Raw genomic sequence first — 19,016 nt, forward strand, 5'->3', positions numbered from 1 at the left:
AAAAATCTGTTCATTGAAAAGCACCTGCTGAAATGTCTTTTCCTCTTACACAAACTGAAGACAAAACTTTTTTTAAAGAGAAACATTGATCATTTTTGAAAAAAAAAAATAAGTCTTCTGCTACAAATACCAGTCCAGTGCTGTCTTCACCTAGGCTGATTCGTCTCTGGTCTTCGGGTCCCCGGTACCGCCATATTAGCCATATTAGCTGTGTTTCACAGGCTACTGCCCACTGCACATGTGCGAGATGCACTGCCCTGCGAGGGACGTGTGACGTCTTCCAGGGGGAGTAGGCGAATCTCAGCTCTTCTCACCAAGGTGAGAAAAGCAGAAGTAGGAGCGGATACATATCAGAAATGAGGATGAGCAGAACTTCCTGTTTTGGGCAAACGATCACCTTGTAAACAACCCATTCAGTTTAACCACTTCAATGCTGGGCACTTAAACACCTTCCTGCCCAGACCAATTTTCAGCTTTCAGCGCTGTCGCACTTTGAATGACAATTGCGCGGTCATGCTACACTGTACCCAAATAAAAAATTTTAGCATTTTTTTCCCACAAATAGAGCTTTCTTTTGGTGGTATTTGATCACCTCTGCGGTTTTTATTTTTTGCTAAACAAATAAAAAAATACCGAAAATGTTGAAAAAAAAAATGTTTGTTTTTTGTTTCAGTTTCAAAACTTTGTAAATAAGTAAGTTTTCTCCTTCACTGATGGGCACTGATAAGGCGGCACTGATGGGCACCAATGAGGTGGCACCAATGAAGTGGCACTGATGAGGTGGCATTGATGGACACTGATAGGTAGCACAAATTGGCACTGATTGGCATGGATAGGCAGTACGGATTGGCATAGATAGGCGGCACGGATGGGCACTGATAGGCGGCACGGATGGGCACTGATAGGCGGCACGGATGGGCACTGATAGGCGGCACGGATGGGCACTGATAGGCGGCACGGATGGGCACTGATAGGCATTGTATTGTTTTTTTACTGTACTAATGGATGCCAATCAGTGCCAAACAATAATGCATGCCAATCAGTGATGCCCATTGTGGGCACTGATTGGCATGCATTGTGGGCACTGATTGGCATCCCTGGTGGTCTAGGGTGGCATACCTGCTGCTGGTCATTCCTGGTGGTCTGGTGGCGTCCCTGGTGGTCCAGTATGGGAATCCTCGGGGGGGCTGCGCTGATAATCGATCAGCACAGACCCCCCCTGTCAGAGGAGCAGCCGATCGGCTCTCCTCTACTCGCGTCTGACAGACGCGAGTGAGGAAAAGCCGATCACCGGCTCTTCCTATTTACACTGTGATCAGCCATGATTGGACACGGCTGATCACGTGGTAAAGAGTCTCCGTCTGAGACTCTTTACCGAGATCGTTGTTGCGGGGTGTCAGACTGACACCCCGCAACAACGATCGCCGCGATACGCACCCCCGGGCTCAAAATCCTGATCACCTCATATGACATCCGGTCAGGGTTTTGAAACCACTATGTGGCCGTGCTTTTGTTATAGGGCGGGCGGCAAGTGGTTAAAATTGAAATGAAAACATTAGTGTATAGATATACAGTATCTCACAAAAGTGAGTACACCCCTCACATTTTTGTAAATATTTTATTATACCTTTTCATGTGACAACACTGAAGAAATAACACTTTGCTACAATGTAAAGTAGTGAGTGTACAGCTTGTATAATAGTGTAAATTTGCTGTCCCCTTAAAATAACTCAACACACAGCCATTAATGTCTAAACTGCTGGCAACGAAAGTGAGTACACAAAAGTGAAAATGTCCAAGTTGGGCCCAATTAGCCATTTTCCCTTCCCGATGTCATGTGACTCGTTAGTGTTACAAGGTTTCAGGTGTGAATGGGGAGCAGGGGTGTTAAATTTGGTGTTATCACTCTCACGCTGATACTGGTCGCTGGAAGTTCAGCATGGCACTTCATTGCAAAGAGCTCTTTGAGAATCTGAAAAAAAACGATTGTTGATCAACATAAAGATGGCTTAGGCTATAAGAAGATTGCCAAGACCCTGAAACTGAGCTGCAGCATGGTGGCCAAGACCATACAACAGTTTAATCGGACAGGTTCCACTCAAAACAGGCCTCACCATGGTCGGCCAAAGAAGTTGAGTGCATGTGCTCAGCGTCATATCCAGAAGTTGTCTTTGGGAAATGGATATGAGTGCTGCCAACATTGCTGCAATTGCTGCAGAGTTTGAAGGGGTGGGGGGTCAGGCTGTCAGTGCTCAGACCATTAACTGCACACTGCATCAAATTGGTCTGCATGGCTGTTGTCCCAGAAAGAAGTCTCTTCTAAAGATGATGCACAAGAAAGGCAGAAAACAGTTTTCTGAAGACAAGCAGACTAAGGACATGGATTACTGGAACCATGTCCTGTGGTCAGATGAGACCAAGATAAAACTTATTTGGTTCAGATGGTGTCAAGTGTGTGTGGGGGCAATCAGGTGAGGAGAAACACACCTCCAAGACAACCACTGCCTTACTAAAGAAGCTGAGGGTAAAGGTGATGGCCTGCCCAAGCATGTCTCCAGACCTAAACCCTATTGCACATCTGTGGGGGCATCCTCAAATGGAAGGTGGAGGAGCGCAAGGTCTCTAACATCCACCACCTCTATGATGTCATCTGACTGATCTTTGGAGAATAGCAGCCTTGGTTCCAGCACAGCTAGACAATGGACCTCGGTTAGCTCTCCTTGCCTAGTGTGGTCAGTTTTTAAAAAGGAAAGCAGAGGGACTGGCAGGAACACCAGGGATTTCACATAAAGGAAGCAATACAAAGATAACAGGAGACTGTCATACAAGTACATGGTACAGCAGGCACATATCAGGAATATGTAATGCTGGGGTAACAAAGATAAAGTGGAGAGGAAGTAGAACACCCATCAGTTTTTTATTGCGGTCTGTGGCCCCATTAGTTTGATTAACCCCCCTCCCCCCTTTTTTTCTGATGACCGTAATCATTGAAAGTTATATTAAATCTCCATTTTTGGGTTGCCACCAGAACAGTAATACAGAGAACATCTTCCAATGAGGACACTATTTTTGGTGGTTCTGGTAATTCCTCACTTTGGAGAGATTTCCTCTCACTTTATGTTTTTGCTATATAGAACAGGAAGTGAAGGGAAATCTCACCAATGGGACAAAGATCAAAAAAAAAAAAAAAAAAAAACGTACAGGGGTTAAACCCCACACTGAAAAGAAAATGAAAAAAATAAGTTTGCCTTCAGTTCTACTTTTTTGACAAATTGACCCGTTACACTATGTAGGTAATGGAACTGGTCTTTGCATTATTATATCTCCCAACATTTTACATTCATTATTGCTCAAGACTAGACATGTATTTTTGATAAAAGACAAACCCTATTTACCAAGACTCAGCACTTTCTTTTACTAAAGTTTTAGTAAAAAAGAAATGAAAAATCAAAGTGCATTTCGAATGACTCCAAGTACAACTGCATAAGGTCAAAATACATGTAAGCAATTAGGGCTGAAACAACTAATCGATTAATCGACAACTAATCGATTATGAAATTAATCGATTACTGTTTTCATAATCGATTAATCAGCCAGTAACATAATGGGGTTAAAAAAAACTAAAATGAGCCCTTTATAGTACAAAAATATAATCACTACTGTAAATATTACTTTCACTGTTCTACAGCAAAAATTGAACCCCTTCCAGTAGTGATTATCTGCTTTTTTTTTGTACTATAAAGGGCTAATTCTAGTCTTTTTAACCCCATTATGTTACTAAACGTCTTAGACCTGGTTCACATCTATATGTTTATTGGTGATTTTTGCAGAAATGCACTACAGTTCATTTACATGGTTTTCTATGGGACACCTTCATATCTGAAAGGGTCAGGGACTTTTAACGCGAAACAGTGCTTTTTTGGTTCAATGTACTTCAATGGAGAAGCTGCAGAAAAGCATGTAATGCATTTTTGCAGCAATTTGTTTTTTTTAATCTGCCCTAAAAAAATGCAAAAAAACACAAATTGCAGTAAAATCACGTGCGCAAAAATCAAAACACACAGCAAAAAGCACTGCAGAAACAGATCAAAAGCAAAAACTGCATAGGTGTGTACCGAGCCTTATACTGGCCTCACCGATCAATTTTCAGGTGAGAATATTCAGATGAAAAATCTTTGTACATTTCCTGAATGAAAGAATTTTGTTTGAAATTTTCAGTTCATTTCTGAACAAAAACCACATACATTGTCTGAAAATTCCTTTGACCAATAAGTTTTCTATTATTTCCAAATTTTCCCGTCACTGTGGTTGAAAATGAACGTCAATTTGACCCACTTTTTTTTAAGGTTATTAACCGATTAATCGAAACAATAATCGGCCAACTAATCGATTATGAAAATAATCGTTAGTTGCAGCCCTATAAGCAATAAAAGTTTAAAGAAGGGCTTGACAAATTAGCTTTTAATCTAGGAGCCAGCTAAAAAAAAGTTAGGAGCCAGTTTGTTTTAGTGTAGCGTGGGTTGTTAGTGCCCATGGCAAGGCAAGCAATTTGCCCCAAACGCCAACTTACTTACAGCAGAGCGGTCAGCTAAGAGCCTGAACTGGCTGCTTCCACCCTGTTCGACAGCCCAGCGCTGTGGAGGGGGGGGGGGTCAAAGAGCAGAGAGCTGCTCACTGACAGTCACCAGCTCTCTGCTCACGGAGCGGTGAGAACCAAGCAGCATTGAGCGGTGGTTGATCACTTGGTCCTCAGTGTTAGAAGCACCGGGGGACAGATGCAGCATCTGATGCTAAATCCACCTAGGTAAGTATGATGCTTATAAAAAAAACAAAAACAAAAACAAAAAAACCCATACATCTGTTTTAACAACATAGACTGGACTGGGAGAGCAGCTATTTTTCTAAACATGCTACACACTACTGAGTGGTGATATTTTATGCCAGCTCCCCATTCCTGAGAGCCAGCGACAGACAATATATATCTTCCTTTTTTGCTTAGAGCGGCACTACAAGTATAAGCTTCAGAAAATGCTGGGCATGAGAAAAAAAATGATACAGATTCCTCCATCCATACAAAGTGAATGTAGGAATTCCCATATGCCAGGGCAATGGCTGCGGCAACTGATCAAGAACATTTTTCCAACATGTCTCTCCAACAGAAGTCAATAAAACGATCAATATTTGTTGAGCAGGGACTGCCACATACTAATCAAAATTCAGCATGTCCCTGTTGAACTGGACAAATTTGATCAATGTATGGCCAGCTTTGTTATTTTCTGTAACACCAGCCAGAGCTAGCTTTCACTTCTCTATGGAAGACACATGTAGGTCATCACATGGCCTCCTCACTGATTTTCTATTACTGTTCATCAGGAAGGAGTAAGATCATGTACAATGCTTCTATAGGAGCTATCCAAGTAGCAAAGCACAAATCACTGGGTTAAGAGGGTAATTAAATGACTAGGTTAAAGTGGGGTGCCCCCTAAAAAAAAGAAAATAAAAGTCAGCAGCTAAAAATACTGCAGCTGCTGACTTTTAATAATTGGACACTTACCTGTCCCAGGGTCCAGCGATGTGGGGTAACGAAGCCCCCCCCCCTCGTTCCCCGCTCCACTCGCAGTGCTGGCATTCTTACTGTGGGCACCCACTGCGCATGCGCGAGCGGTGCCGTGCGCCGTGATACGCCGCACAGTCATCTGGGACACGTGACAGGTCTTAGATAACTGTGTGGCGCCGAGGGGAAGTGATGTCACCAGCCCCGGCAATGAAGGAGGCAGACTACGAGGGACCCCCTAGCAACAGACATTTAGAGGTGAGTAAAAAAAAAATTTCCAATTATTTTTTTTTATTTTTTTTATTAATTTTTTTTTTTTTTTTTGGTGGCAACACCACTTTAATAGGGTATTCAAATTCAAATAGATAACCCCTTTGTTACAAGAATAATGTCAAACAGCGAGGGTCAGTACCATTGGAGCAGAAATGTGAACTCAGTAGCACTAATGCCTAGTACGCGATAAGAAAACGGACAAAAATACCACTTCCCAAGCAATCGTACGATAATCTGATTCTTAGTGCACAGCTTTTGGGAGGGAATCATGACAGTTCACCCAAAATTATCCGAAGGAACGAACATGACATTTTTTCTTGTATGATACCAGAATTAATGATTTTTGTTTAATCAGTACAGTATTCATCTGAAATTTTTTTTAAAGACCAAAACCACGCATGCTCAGAAACAAGAATATACATAATGGTTTCTAATATGAGACTGGCATACAAAAAAACAAAAGAAAAGAAAACGATTATTTGTCAGATACTCTCATCGTATATACGAGGCTTAAAGTGTAAATAAAGGCAAAATGTATTTTTAGTTTTGGATAGAGTGGAAAGTGATTAGAACACCTGTCAGTTTTTATAGGGGTCTGTGTGTTCTATGAGGAGGTGAGCTGCCATCTAGATAAAGGAAGGCCCGTAGATGTGGTGTATATGGAGTTTGCAAAAGCATTTGACACAGTTCCCCATAAACGTTTACTGTACAAAATACGGTCTGTTGGCATGGACCATAGGGTGAGTACATGGATTGAAAACTGGCTACAAGGGCGAGTTCAGAGGGTGGTGATAAATGGGGAGTACTCGGAATGGTCAGAGGTGGGTAGTGGGGTCCCCCAGGATGTGGAACCCTTGCAAAAAGATCTGAATTAATGGGGTGGGCAACTACATGGCAAATGAGGTTCAATGTAGAAAAATGGTAAAATAATGCATTTGGGTGGCAAAAATATGAATGCAATCTATACACTGGGGGGAGAACCTCTGGGGGAATCTAGTATGGAAAAGGACCTGGGGGTCCTAGCAGATGATAAGCTCAGCAATGGCATGCAATGCCAAGCTGCTGCTAACAAAGCAAACAGAATATTGGCATGCATTAAAAAGGGGATCAACTCCAGAAATAAAACAATAATTCTCCCGCTCTACAAGACTCTGGTCCGGCCGCACCTGGAGTATGCTGTCCAGTTCTGGGCACCGGTCCTCAGGAAGGAAGTAATGGAAATGGAGCGAGTACAGAGAAGGGCAACTAAGCTAATAAAGGGTCTGGAGGATATTAGCTATGCGGACAGGTTGCGAGCACTGAACTTATTCTCTCTGGAGAAGAGACACTTAAGAGGGGATATGATTTCAATATACAAATACCATACTGGTGACCCCACAATAGGGATAAAACTTTTTCGCAGAAGGGAGACTTGTGGCTACTCATTAGAATTAGAAGAAAAGAGGTTTAACATTAAACTACGTAGAGGGTTCTTTACTGTAAGAGTAGAAAGGATGTGGAATAATTCCCTTCCATAGGCGGTGGTCTTAGAGAGGGAACATCAATAGTTTCAAAAAACTATTAGATAAGCACCTGAACAACAGCACCATACAGGGATATACAATGTAATACTGACATATAATCACACACATAGGTTGTACTAGATGGACTTGTGTCTTTTTTCAACTTTACCCACTATGTAACTATGTGCTGCTACACAGCTGGTAGAATATTCTGCAACATGCGGGAAAGGAGTGCAGGAGAAATTGACAGGGGAGGTTTTCCTGCAGGAAGAGTGATGGCAACTATGTTTCTGGATCTTAAATTCCAGCTGGTCTGCAGAGAATCATAAGAATTTTAAAGAAATAAAGACGATTACCCCCCCCCCCTTCCCCCAATACTCTGCCATCCGCACTTTGGCCTTTCTTTTTCCTCCCCCCTTCCCTTATTCCCAATTACCCAGAGATAGTATGCATGTGATGTTTGGGGAAACCTAGAGCCTAGAAGATAGAATCTACGTCACTGTATACCCTGACTGTTACAGCAGTGCCTTTTTATGTCTACACAATGTATTCTTTCACCTTCACATATACTACATGCAAAACCTCAAAAAATATTTTTACTGGCACAAGATGATTACACACGGCAGAAAGAAAGATAGATAAATAGATACAGACTTAAAGTATATTTCCACTTTTGTCAGACAATTTGAATAATATCTACTTTATATTTGTTAGGCCCCATATACATGGCCAATTTGGGCCATACACCACTACAAATTAGCAGGTAATTACAGGTATTTTCATTCAGTGGTGGCCAGCAACATGTACAAATCAATGACAACTGTTTGTATGCAGCCACACATAAGAGTAATTAAATGCAGATAAAGATAGAAGAATGGCTCTGAATGCAAACAGTCTGCATCAAGGGTGGATAATCTGTCCCTAAACGGCCTGATGTGCGGTTATATGCAAACAGCTGTGGCACCTACCAATACAGGCTGCTGGCTGGGGCTCTTCCACAAACCTGTGGATACCTGTTGCAAATTTCTGCTGATTCTTGGCGGTATTCGGCCCAAATTGGCCACATGAATTAGTCCTTAAATGTTCCCATTTACACAGCATTGTGGAAAACCAAATTTATTAAAGCGGAGGTCCGCCCACCGCTGTAAAAAAAATAAAAAATAAAGCCAGAAGCTACACATTATGCAGCTGCTGCCTTTTAATAAAAGGACACTTACCTGTCCTGGAGTCCAGCGATTTCGGCACCGCAGCTGTTTCCATCAGCTGTCCTATGCATGTCACTGCCATTACAGGTAAGGGAACCTGGCAATGTAGCCTTACGGCTTCACGCCAGGAACCCTACTGCGCATGCGCAAGGCTCCGCTCCTCTCTCCTACTGTCCTGGCAATAGGGGGTGGAGGGAGCCGAGCGGTCAGCCAAGCAGTGACGTCAATATCCACGGCTGTGGCTCCCGGAGGTGGGAACAGGATACCTCTCAAAGAAAGGGACCCTCCCTCCCCCCCCCCGGAAAGGTGCCAATTGTGGCACCAGAGTTGGGGGGGGGGGTTACCAAAACCATATAATATGAGGTCAAATGTGAACACTTTCATTTTGTGTACAATCAGGCAGGCCCTTGTACTACACAATTGAAGGTAAATCTAAAGGAAATTGAATAAGAAAATTGTATGGTGTATGGCCAGCTTTAGAGCAGGGCTTGACAAATTTGCTTAGAATCTAGGAGCCAGCTGAAAGAGTTAGGAGCCAGTTATTTAAATCCTCTACCCAGTGCCCAGAACTGCATGTCTGGGGCATCGGACAATAAGAATTGCTCATGCCTGATGCCAAGAGAAAAAGACAAGTTTTTTCAAATACGTTTTTTTCTCCTTCACTGATGTGCTTTGATAGGCGGCACTGATGGGGCAGCATTGAGGTTGGAACTGATGGGCACTGGCAGGTGGCATTGATGGACACCAATAGGCAGCACTGAGGTGCCCCTAATGGGAACTGGCAAGTGGCACTGATGGGCAGCATTGGCAGGTGGCACTAACTGGCATTGGCAAGCGGCACTGGATTGCACTTGCAGGTTGCACTGCTTGGCACTGGCAGGTGGCACTAATTGGCAGGTGGTAATGGGTGGCACTGGCAGGTGGCACTAACTGACGGGTGGCACTGGCAGATGGCACTAACTGGCGGCAGGTGGCAATGGGTGGCACAGATTGGCAAGTGGCACTGGATTGCACTGGCAGGTGGCACTGGATTGCACTGGCAGGTGGCACTGATGGGCACTGGCAGATGGCATTGGCATGTGGCACTAATTGGCATGTGGCAATAACTGGCACTGGCAGGTGGCGCTGGATGGCACGTGGCACTGACAGATGGTATTGGCAGGTGGCACTGGATGGCACTGATTGGCACTAGGGGCAGGTGGCACTGGCAGATGGCACTAACTGGCATTGGCAGGTGGCACTGGCAGGTGGCACAGATTGGCAAGTGGCACTGGCAGATGGCACTAACTGGCACTGCATTGCACTGGCAGGTGGCACTGGATGGCACTGGCACTGTCACTGGCAGGGGGCAATGGCATGTGGCACTAACTGGCACTGGCAGGTGGCAGATTGGCACTGGCAGATGGTATTGGCATGTGGCACTAACTGGCATTGGCAGGTGGCAATAACTGGCACTGGCAGGTGGCACTGGCAGGTGGCAATAACTGGCAGGTGGCACTGACAGATGGCATTGGCAGGTGGCACTGGCATTGGCAGGTGGCACTGGTTGGCACATGGCACAAGTTGGCACTGATTGGCAAGTGGCACTGGATTGCACTGGTTGGCACTGGCAGGTGGCACTGGATGGCACACTAACTGGTATTGGCAGGTGGCACTGGATGACACTGGCAGGTAGCACTGGCAGGTTTCACAGCCAATAGTGTAACTGTGAAACTGAATGCTCCCTGCAGTGCCATCCAGTGCCACCTGCCAATACCAGAAACTGTATGGAGAGAGGAGCTGACACATTCAGCGTGATGTCAGAAGTGGGCGGGACCCAGCAGCTATCCAGCCAATGATTGGGCTGCTTAAGAAAGGGGAGGGGCCACATACACGTATTTGCCCGCCCAGATCCCATCCCATTGGTTGGTGTTGGAAAGCTGTGTCCCGCCCACCCCGACATTAAGCCTCAATTTTGACAGCTCCTCTCTAAACACATTTTCACACACTGCGGCGCTGCTCTACCAACAGTGTGTGGAGAATGGAGGAAGATGTCAGCGGCTGCTGAGCTGCTCTCTTCCTGCTCCATCCCGACTACCAGACAGTGCTCTGTGTCTGGAGGCACCAGACAGAGCAACAGAGGCACCTGTCAGTGACAAAAACCCAGGTGCCAGGGTACAACTTCTAGTCGCAACGGCGACCTGGCGCCTGGGATTTGTCGAGCCCTGCTTTAGAGAGTCAGAGGGGTTGATTTACTATACCTGGAGAGTGCAAAATCTGGTGCAGCTGTGCATGGTAGCCAATCAGCTTCCAACTTCAGCTTGTTCAATGAAGGTTTGACAATAAAACTTGGAAGCTGATTGTTTCTATGCAGAGCTGTAGTAAGAAGAGCCGGCAATACTGTAATCCTTGAAGTGTCGTTTATTGGTACATCAGAGTGACAGTAAAACAATAAAACTGATGCATTTTGGCAATAGCCTTAGTCGTAGCTGGTTTGAAACAGACATGGCAAAAAAAATATATATACACTCATACACATATGCAAACTCCATTGGCCCTTCAGGTTAGTGTCAAAGAAAATTTGCATATTTAATTGATACCACCAATTATTCAAGTGGTTAGTGACTACACCTGTTTTTAGCCAACATAAGAAGGGGGAGAGAAAAAAAAAAGGCAATATAAAAAGTAAATTTGTTGAGCCAAGAATAAGTGCGTAGAAAAAATGCTAAATAAAATATTAAGACCTTATTGCTTCAAGGAAAAAAATTATTCCTTAGAAGAAGAAGAAGAAGATGCAGAGCTGCTCCAGATTTTCTCCAGTATTAGTAAATCAAACCCACTGTTTCAGAAGTAAAAACGGACAGAAGTTCACCAATCTGCGAAAATTGACTAACAAACAATTTCAGAATAATGTTCCTCAACGTAAAATTGCAAACACTTTATATCATCATCTACAGTATATATCACCAAAAAATTTCAATAATCTGGAGAAACCTCTGTGTGCATGGGACAAGGCTGAAACACAATATTGGATGCCCGTGATCATCAGACGGCACAGCATTCAAAACGGGCATGATTCTGTGATGGACATCACTGCATGGGCTCAGGAATACTTCCATAAGTCTGTGAACACAGGTCACTGTGCCATCCAAAAATGCAAGTTAAAGCTCTATCATGCAGAAAAAGAAACCATATCAGAACATGATCCATTAACACCAATGTCTTCTCTGGGCCAAAGCTCGTTTAACCACTTCAGCCCCAGAAATATTTACTCCCTTACTGACCAGAGCACTTTTTGCGATATGGCACTATGTCACTTTAACTGACAGTTGTGCGGTCGTGCGACATTGCACCTAAACAAAATTGATGTCCTTTTTTCCCCCACGAATAGAGCTTTCTGTTGGAGGTATTTGATCACCTCTGCAGCTTTTATTATTTGCACTATAAACAAAAAAAGAATGACAATTTTGAAAAAAAAAAAAACAATATTTTTTACTTTTTGCTATAATAAATATCCCCAAAAAATATATAAAAAACGAATTTCTTTCTCAGTTTAGGCCAATATGTATTCTTCTACATTGTGGTAAAAAAAAAAAAAAAAAAAAAAAAAAAATATATATATATATATATATATATATATATATATATATATATATATATATATATATATATATATATATATATATATATATAATCACAATAAGCGTATATTGATTGGTCTGTGCAAAAGGGGATAGATTTATTGCATTTTTATTATACATTTTTTTTTATATTAGTAATGGTGGCGATCTGCGATTTTTATCGTGACTGCGACATTGTGGCGGACACATTGGGCACTATTTTGGGACCAGTAACATTTATAAAGCGATCAGTGCTGTAGAAATGCACCGATTACTCTGTAAATGACACTGGCAGGGAAGAGGTTAAACACTAGGAGACGATCAAGGGGTTAAGTGTGCCCTAGGGAGTGATTCTACAGCAACTGGTCTTCTCAGTTAGTAGACATTTGCTGAGTGCTCTCTGCTAACAGCAATGATGTGCTGATTTTTGTGTCCCTGCAAAGCAGGGAATAAAAACCAGCACATCCCTTAGCAAAAGCACCACACAATAAACACTTTACACTTGTGAGGCACACAGTTAACCCCAGTGTCATTAGTACAGTGTGAGTGTATATTACAGGGTGGAAAAAAAAAACATTTTTTGTGACAAGGTGAGGGACGTGGCGGTAGCAGGTGAGTGGATGCCCACTAAAAAGCGCTGCCATGATGGATCTGAAATGACAGATGCTCTTTAAATGTAAGGACTTCTTCTTGCTGGTAATTAGAATCTTTAATATTTGCAGACAAAATGAAGGTTTCCTATTTAGGATAATAAGCTGTCAGGTTAGTAAAACGGCGATATCAGAACCGATTCAATCATACAGTTTGTAGTGTACATAGATTTGTAAAGCAATGGGATAAAGGAATATTTATACGGCCTTTTTACATTCATATTGCAAGGAAATAAAAAACGTGGTGGTGATCAAATACCACCAAAAGAAAGCTTTATTGGGGGGGGGGGGGGCAATATAAATGTAATTTGCATACAGCATTGCACCATGCAATTGTCAGTTAACCCCTTCACGCATATATGCGACCTCAGCATTAAGGGGTTATACCAGGGGTTATGCAGCTGCAGGCATCACCCCGGTACCGTATTTTAGAGCGGGCGGTTGGCTCTTTAGGCCCCTTTCACACTGGGGCAGGAGCGGCATCGGCTGGAAAACTGAGCTATTTTTTGCACCGCTTTAACGGCTGTATTTGCCCACTAGCGGGGGGGGTTTACCCCCCCGCTAGCGGCCGTGAAAGGGTTAAAACAAGCAGCAGCGCTTTACCAGTGGTATAGCCGTGCTGCCCCATTGATTTCAATGGGCAGGAGCGGTGAAGGAGCGTACACTCCGCTCCAAAGATGCTGCTAGCAGGACTTTTTTTTACCGTCCTGCTAGCGCACCGCTCCAGTGTGAAAGACCTCGGGGCATTCACATTGGAGAGACAGCAGCCGCTGTTTCGGGTCGATTTGCAGGCGCTATTTTTAGCGCAATAGCGCCTGCAAAACGACCCAGTGTGAAAGGGGTCTTAGTGATAACAACCACTAGCGACTCGGCTGTTACCCTAAAGCAGTGGGAGGGGACGCCCCCGGCCACCTTCCACCGGGAGACCCGAGCCACCATTTCGGCACTTCTGTCGGCTAGGCTGAAACAAAGCTGGATTCGGCTCCCATCGGGTCTCCGATCTAAAATCCCCGAAGCGACGTCACTTCTGGTTTACTCAGCTGCTAATGGCGCTGATTAAAAAAAATATTGCAGTATTCAGAATCTCTGTTTTTGGCGATCTGAATACTTTGAAGGGTAAAAGGAGGGATTTGGGGTCTTTTAATCCCCCGATCCCTACAAAAAGAGTACCTGTCACCACCTATTACTCTCACAAGTGATTATTACATTCCTTGTGACAGCAATAAAAGTGATCAGATTTTTTTTTTTTTTTAAAGGGGCAGTGTAAAAAAAAAAAAAAAAAAAAAAAAAAAAAAAAAAAGAATTAAAAAAAAAAAGAAAAAAAAAAAGAAATGAAAGCCCCCTGTCCCCGTGTAGCAAAGAAGACGCATACGTACGTCCCGCCTGCAAATGTAAACGCTGTTTAAATCACACATGTGAGGATTTTGCCGCAATCGTCAGAGTGAGAGTGATAATTCTAGTGAATGACCTCCTCTGTAACTGTATCTGGTAACCGTTAAAAAAAATTCAAAGCATCGCCTATGGAGGTTTTTTGGTAACGTCGTTTGTCGCCTCTCCGCAAATGTGCACAATTTCAAAGCATGACATGTTACATATCTATTTACTCAGCATAACATCATCTTTCACATTATACAACAAAAATTGGGCTAACTTTACTGTTTAGCTTTTTTTTTTTGATTCATGAAAGTGTCTTTTTTTCCCCCAAAAAAAAACTGCGTTTGAAAGACCGCTATGCAAATACAGTGCGACATACAAAATTGCAACAACCATTTTATTCTCTAGGGTCTCTGCTAAAATATATATAATGTTTGGGGGTTCTAACTCATTTTCTATCAAAAATACAGATTTTTAACTTGTAAGCAACAAATGTCAGAAATAGGCTTAGGCATGAAAGGGTTAAAGCAGCGCAGCGGTAAATAGCAAAAAAATGACCTGGTCATGAAGGGGGGGGGGGTAAAATCTTCCGGAGGTCAAGCGCTGAAAAGAAGCGGGGAAGGTAAACACAGTCCTGTCCCTACTTTTTTGAGACATGTTGCTGTCATCAATTTCAAAATGACATTTGAATTTTTGACAAATGGTCAATTTTCTCAGTGTAAACATTTGTTATGTTTTCTATTGTAAATAAAAAACGGGGTTATTGTGCATTGTGTAGCTAGCGGTAGGTAGCCGGTAGGTAGAGCGACGCTCCCGCGGGCAGTATGTCGGGGTGAGGGCCGGGTAGTCTCCCCGGTGTACTGAGCACACCGCCGGCCCTGTTATACAATAATAATCCCCGGATAGACGGTAATATGGAGCGTACAGGATACAAGCTTAGTGTGCGCCGTGCTTTCCGGGCCGCCCGTGTGGAAGGAGGAGTCCGGTTACCGTGCACTGGTGTGGGAGCCTTGGGGTCGGAGCTGTCCGGTTCTCCCATGTCCGGTGTCGCTGGGGATCCGGTGTCCGCCGCTCCTTCCTCTCCGCCCCGGGCTATGCTATGAGGAAAATGGCACAAGAGTGAAATGTGGAACTTCCTGTACGGCTGTGCGCACTGTAGGGTGTTGCCATGTGTGTGTCAGACTGTAATGTGATACAGTAGTGTGTGTGTGCTGCATTGGGTGTGTCGCAATGTGTAGCACGGAGGGTGTGTCAGAGCTACTCTGTGTTTTCTTCACCCTACACTGCGGGGTGCAGGAAGCCTGGTGACAACACACACCGGGGACATGGGGGACAGTAGTCATGGGAGGCTGGGAGAGGACTGGCCAGGCTCTAGGGTCTTACAGCATACATGTGTACTACACTGTGCAGACACGACATACACATCGTGTGTTACACTCCAGTATTATCTGTATTCAAGTATTAGGTCAGTACACACATCTTGTGTATTACACTCCAGTATTATTTGTGTTCAGGTATGAGGTCAGTACACACACCTTGTGTATTACACTCCAGTATTATCTGTGTTCAGGTATGCAGTCAGTACACACACCTTGTGTATTACACTCCAGTATTATCTGTGTTCAGGTATGCAGTCAGTACACACACCTTGTGTATTACACTCCAGTATTATTTGTGTTCAGGTATGAGGTCAGTACACACACCTTGTGTATTACACTCCAGTATTATCTGTGTTCAGGTATGAAGTCAGTACACACATCTTGTGTATTACACTCCAGTATTATTTGTGTTCAGGTATGAAGTCCGTACACACACCTTGTGTATTACACTCCAGTATTATCTGTGTTCAGGTATGAAGTCAGTACACACATCTTGTGTATTACACTCCAGTATTATTTGTGTTCAGGTATGAAGTCAGTACACACACCTTGTGTATTACACTCCAGTATTATCTGTGTTCAGGTATGAAGTCAGTACACACACCTTGTGTATTCCACTCCAGTATTATTTGTGTTCAGGTATGAAGTCAGTACACACACCTTGTGTATTACACTCCAGTATTATTTGTGTTCAGGTATGAGGTCAGTACACACATCTTGTGTATTACACTCCAGCATTATTTGTGTTCAGGTATGAAGTCAGTACACACACCTTGTGTATTACACTCCAGCATTATTTGTGTTCAGGTATGAAGTCAGTACACACAGGACCCTGGCATGTGTGGAGGGACCAATGGTTGTGTTGTTGATATTAATGGTGAAGTCACGGGGGGGGGGGATTGTGAAGGAGGAAATATAACAAGCTCAGTTTTAGAAAGATTGAGTTTGAGGAAGTGGTGTGACATCCATACTGATATGTCATTCAAATGGAAGTAAACCCTTCCAAACAACTTTGACCTACAGGTAAGCCTAGATTAAGGCTTACCTGTAGGTCCAAGTAATATCTCCTAAACCTATATGGTTTAGGAGATATTTGCCCGAAAATGGGCACCGCTGTCTACGGCGCATGCGCCGTAGACAGCGGCGCGCAGGCGCACTAAATGCGGCAAGTCCAAGAATGGATTTGCCAAATTTGTCTACTCCCGTGCGCATGCGCGGGAGTGACGTCATCGCGGCTCCGGCGAATGGCAGCGTCGGAGCTCCGAGACGCGACTCCCGTGCGCATGCGCGGGAGTGACGTCATCGCGGCTTCTCCGCTGTCATTCGTCGGAGCTGCGAGAGACGCCACAACCAAGATGGATGCGGCGGACTACAGGTGACAGCGGCGACTTCGCTGGCTCCTGTGTCAGGTAAGTGACACATAATGAGCTACTATGCGATGCATAGTAGTCCATTATGCTTTACCTTTGCAGGGAAAAAAAGAGGAAGTAAACCCATCAGGGTTTACTTCCTCTTTCAGTAAGTTGGAGATCTGTGAGGAGATTGAGGGGGTGAGTTGAGGAGTGGAGAGATAGATCTGGGTGTCATCGGCATAGAGGTGGTATTGGAAACCATGGGAGTTTATCAACTGGCCCAGGGAAGAGGTATAGAGAGAGAATAGGAGGGGCCCAATGACAGAACCTTGGGGTACCCCAACAGAAAGAGGAAGGTGAGCAGAGGAGATGGAGTTGTAAGCGAAAACTGAAAGTGCGCTGAGATAGGTAGGAGGAAAAACCGGGATAAAGCAGAATCGCAGAGGCCAAGGGAGCGTAATTTGCTGAGGAGGAGCAGGTGGTCAACTGTGTCAAAGGCAGCAGAGAGGTCTAAAAGTATGAGTATGGAGTAGTGGCCGTTGGTTTTAGCAGTTAGTAGGTCATTGGTGAGTTTTAGTAGGGCAGTTTCAGTAGAATGTTGTGGGCGGAAGCCAGACTGTAGGGGGTCGAGAAGGTTGTTGCCCATGAGGTAGTGACTCATTTGGTCATGGACAAGGCGTTCGATGAGCTTGGAGGCGAACGGGAGCAGGGAGATGGGTCTTAAGTTGTTCAAACAGGTGGGGTCTAGTTAGGGTTTTTTGACTATGGGGTTAACCAGTGCATGTTTGAGCAGGGAAGGAAAGGTGCCGGAGAAGAGGGAGAGGTTGAAGATGTGGGTTAGGGAGTTAAGGATAGAGTGGGAAGGTGGTAGCAGTAATTGTGAGGGGACAGGGTCCAGGGAGCAGGTAGTGAGGTGGGCCGTGGAGAGGAGTTTATTAACTTCATCTGGGCAAAAAGAGGAGAGTATTGAGCGTGGTGTTGGACCTGTTGTGTTGGGTAGGGGAGGAAGTTGAATGCTGGATATCTCCTTGCGAATTTTGTCAATATTGGTATTGCAATGGTTGGCAATCTGTTGAGCGGTAAGCAAGTTGGTGGGTGGGGCAGTGGGGGGGGGGGGGGGGGGTGAAGTAAAGAATTAAGGATAGAAAAGAGTTGACGAGGTTTGGATGAGAGCGTTTGGATAAATGTGTTGTAATAGGTTTGTTTAGCAGTGTGGAGGCAGGAGTTGTATTTGAGAAGGGCAGATTAGTAGAGGGTAAAATCTTGCAGGGACTTAGATTTACGCCACGCTCGCTCAAAAGCTTGGCTACACAGTACACACATCTTGTGTATTACACTCCAGTATTATTTATGTTCAGGTATGCGGTCAGTACACACACTTTGTGTATTACACTCCAGTATTATTTGTGTTCAGGTATGGGGTCAGTACACACATCTTGTGTACAGGGGCGGACTGACAACTCATGGGGGCCCCGGGACAATAGAAGCTCATGGGGCCCCCTTGGGCGCCACACTCAAGCCACACCTGCACAAGGAGACACGGGGGGGGGGGAGAAAGCACACGGGGAAACTGGAGGGAGAACACACACACACACAGTGACACACACGCACACAGGGGGTCACTGGAGGGAGAACGCACACACACACACAGGGGGTCACTGGAGGGAGAACACAAACGGTGACACGCACACAGGGACACACACACGCACACAGGGGGACACTCACATGGGGGAATACACACATAGGGTGACACACACACGGGGACACACGCACACCACACACAGGGGGACACACACACAGGGGGAGACACACACAGGGGGACACACACACACGGGGAACTCACACAAGGGGACACACACACCACACACACAGGGGGACACTCACACAGGGACACAAACACATACACAGGCGGACACACACACACACAGGGGGAGACACACACACACACACACAGGGGGACACACACACAGGGACACTCACACACACAGGGGGACATTCACACACAGGGGGACACTCACACACACAGAGGGACACTCACACAGGGACATAAACAAACACACAGGGGGAAAAACACACACACACAGGGTCACGCTCACGCAGGGGGAGACACACACAGGGACACTCGCAC

At 44.7% G+C, this 19,016-nt stretch overlaps 1 protein-coding gene across 2 annotated transcripts in view; it reads right to left on the reverse strand.

Annotated features, from left to right (window-relative positions):
- LOC143932646 (ribosomal protein S6 kinase alpha-4-like) overlaps positions 1 to 15,356 on the reverse strand; it is an 82,409-nt gene extending 67,053 nt beyond the window's left edge. For both annotated transcript variants that reach the window (XM_077455842.1, XM_077455841.1), the window contains exon 1: positions 15,148 to 15,356. In XM_077455842.1, coding sequence (XP_077311968.1) covers positions 15,148 to 15,196 — 49 coding nt within the window. In that variant the 5' untranslated portion in view covers positions 15,197 to 15,356. The remainder of the gene's footprint in view (positions 1 to 15,147) is intronic.
- Between the last annotated feature and the right edge of the window lie 3,660 nt (positions 15,357 to 19,016).

Source organism: Lithobates pipiens, unplaced genomic scaffold (assembly GCF_037356315.1).
Source record: "Lithobates pipiens isolate NorthernLeopardFrog02 unplaced genomic scaffold, aLitPip1_a1.2 Scaffold_10, whole genome shotgun sequence".
Classification (NCBI taxonomy): domain Eukaryota; kingdom Metazoa; phylum Chordata; class Amphibia; order Anura; family Ranidae; genus Lithobates; species Lithobates pipiens.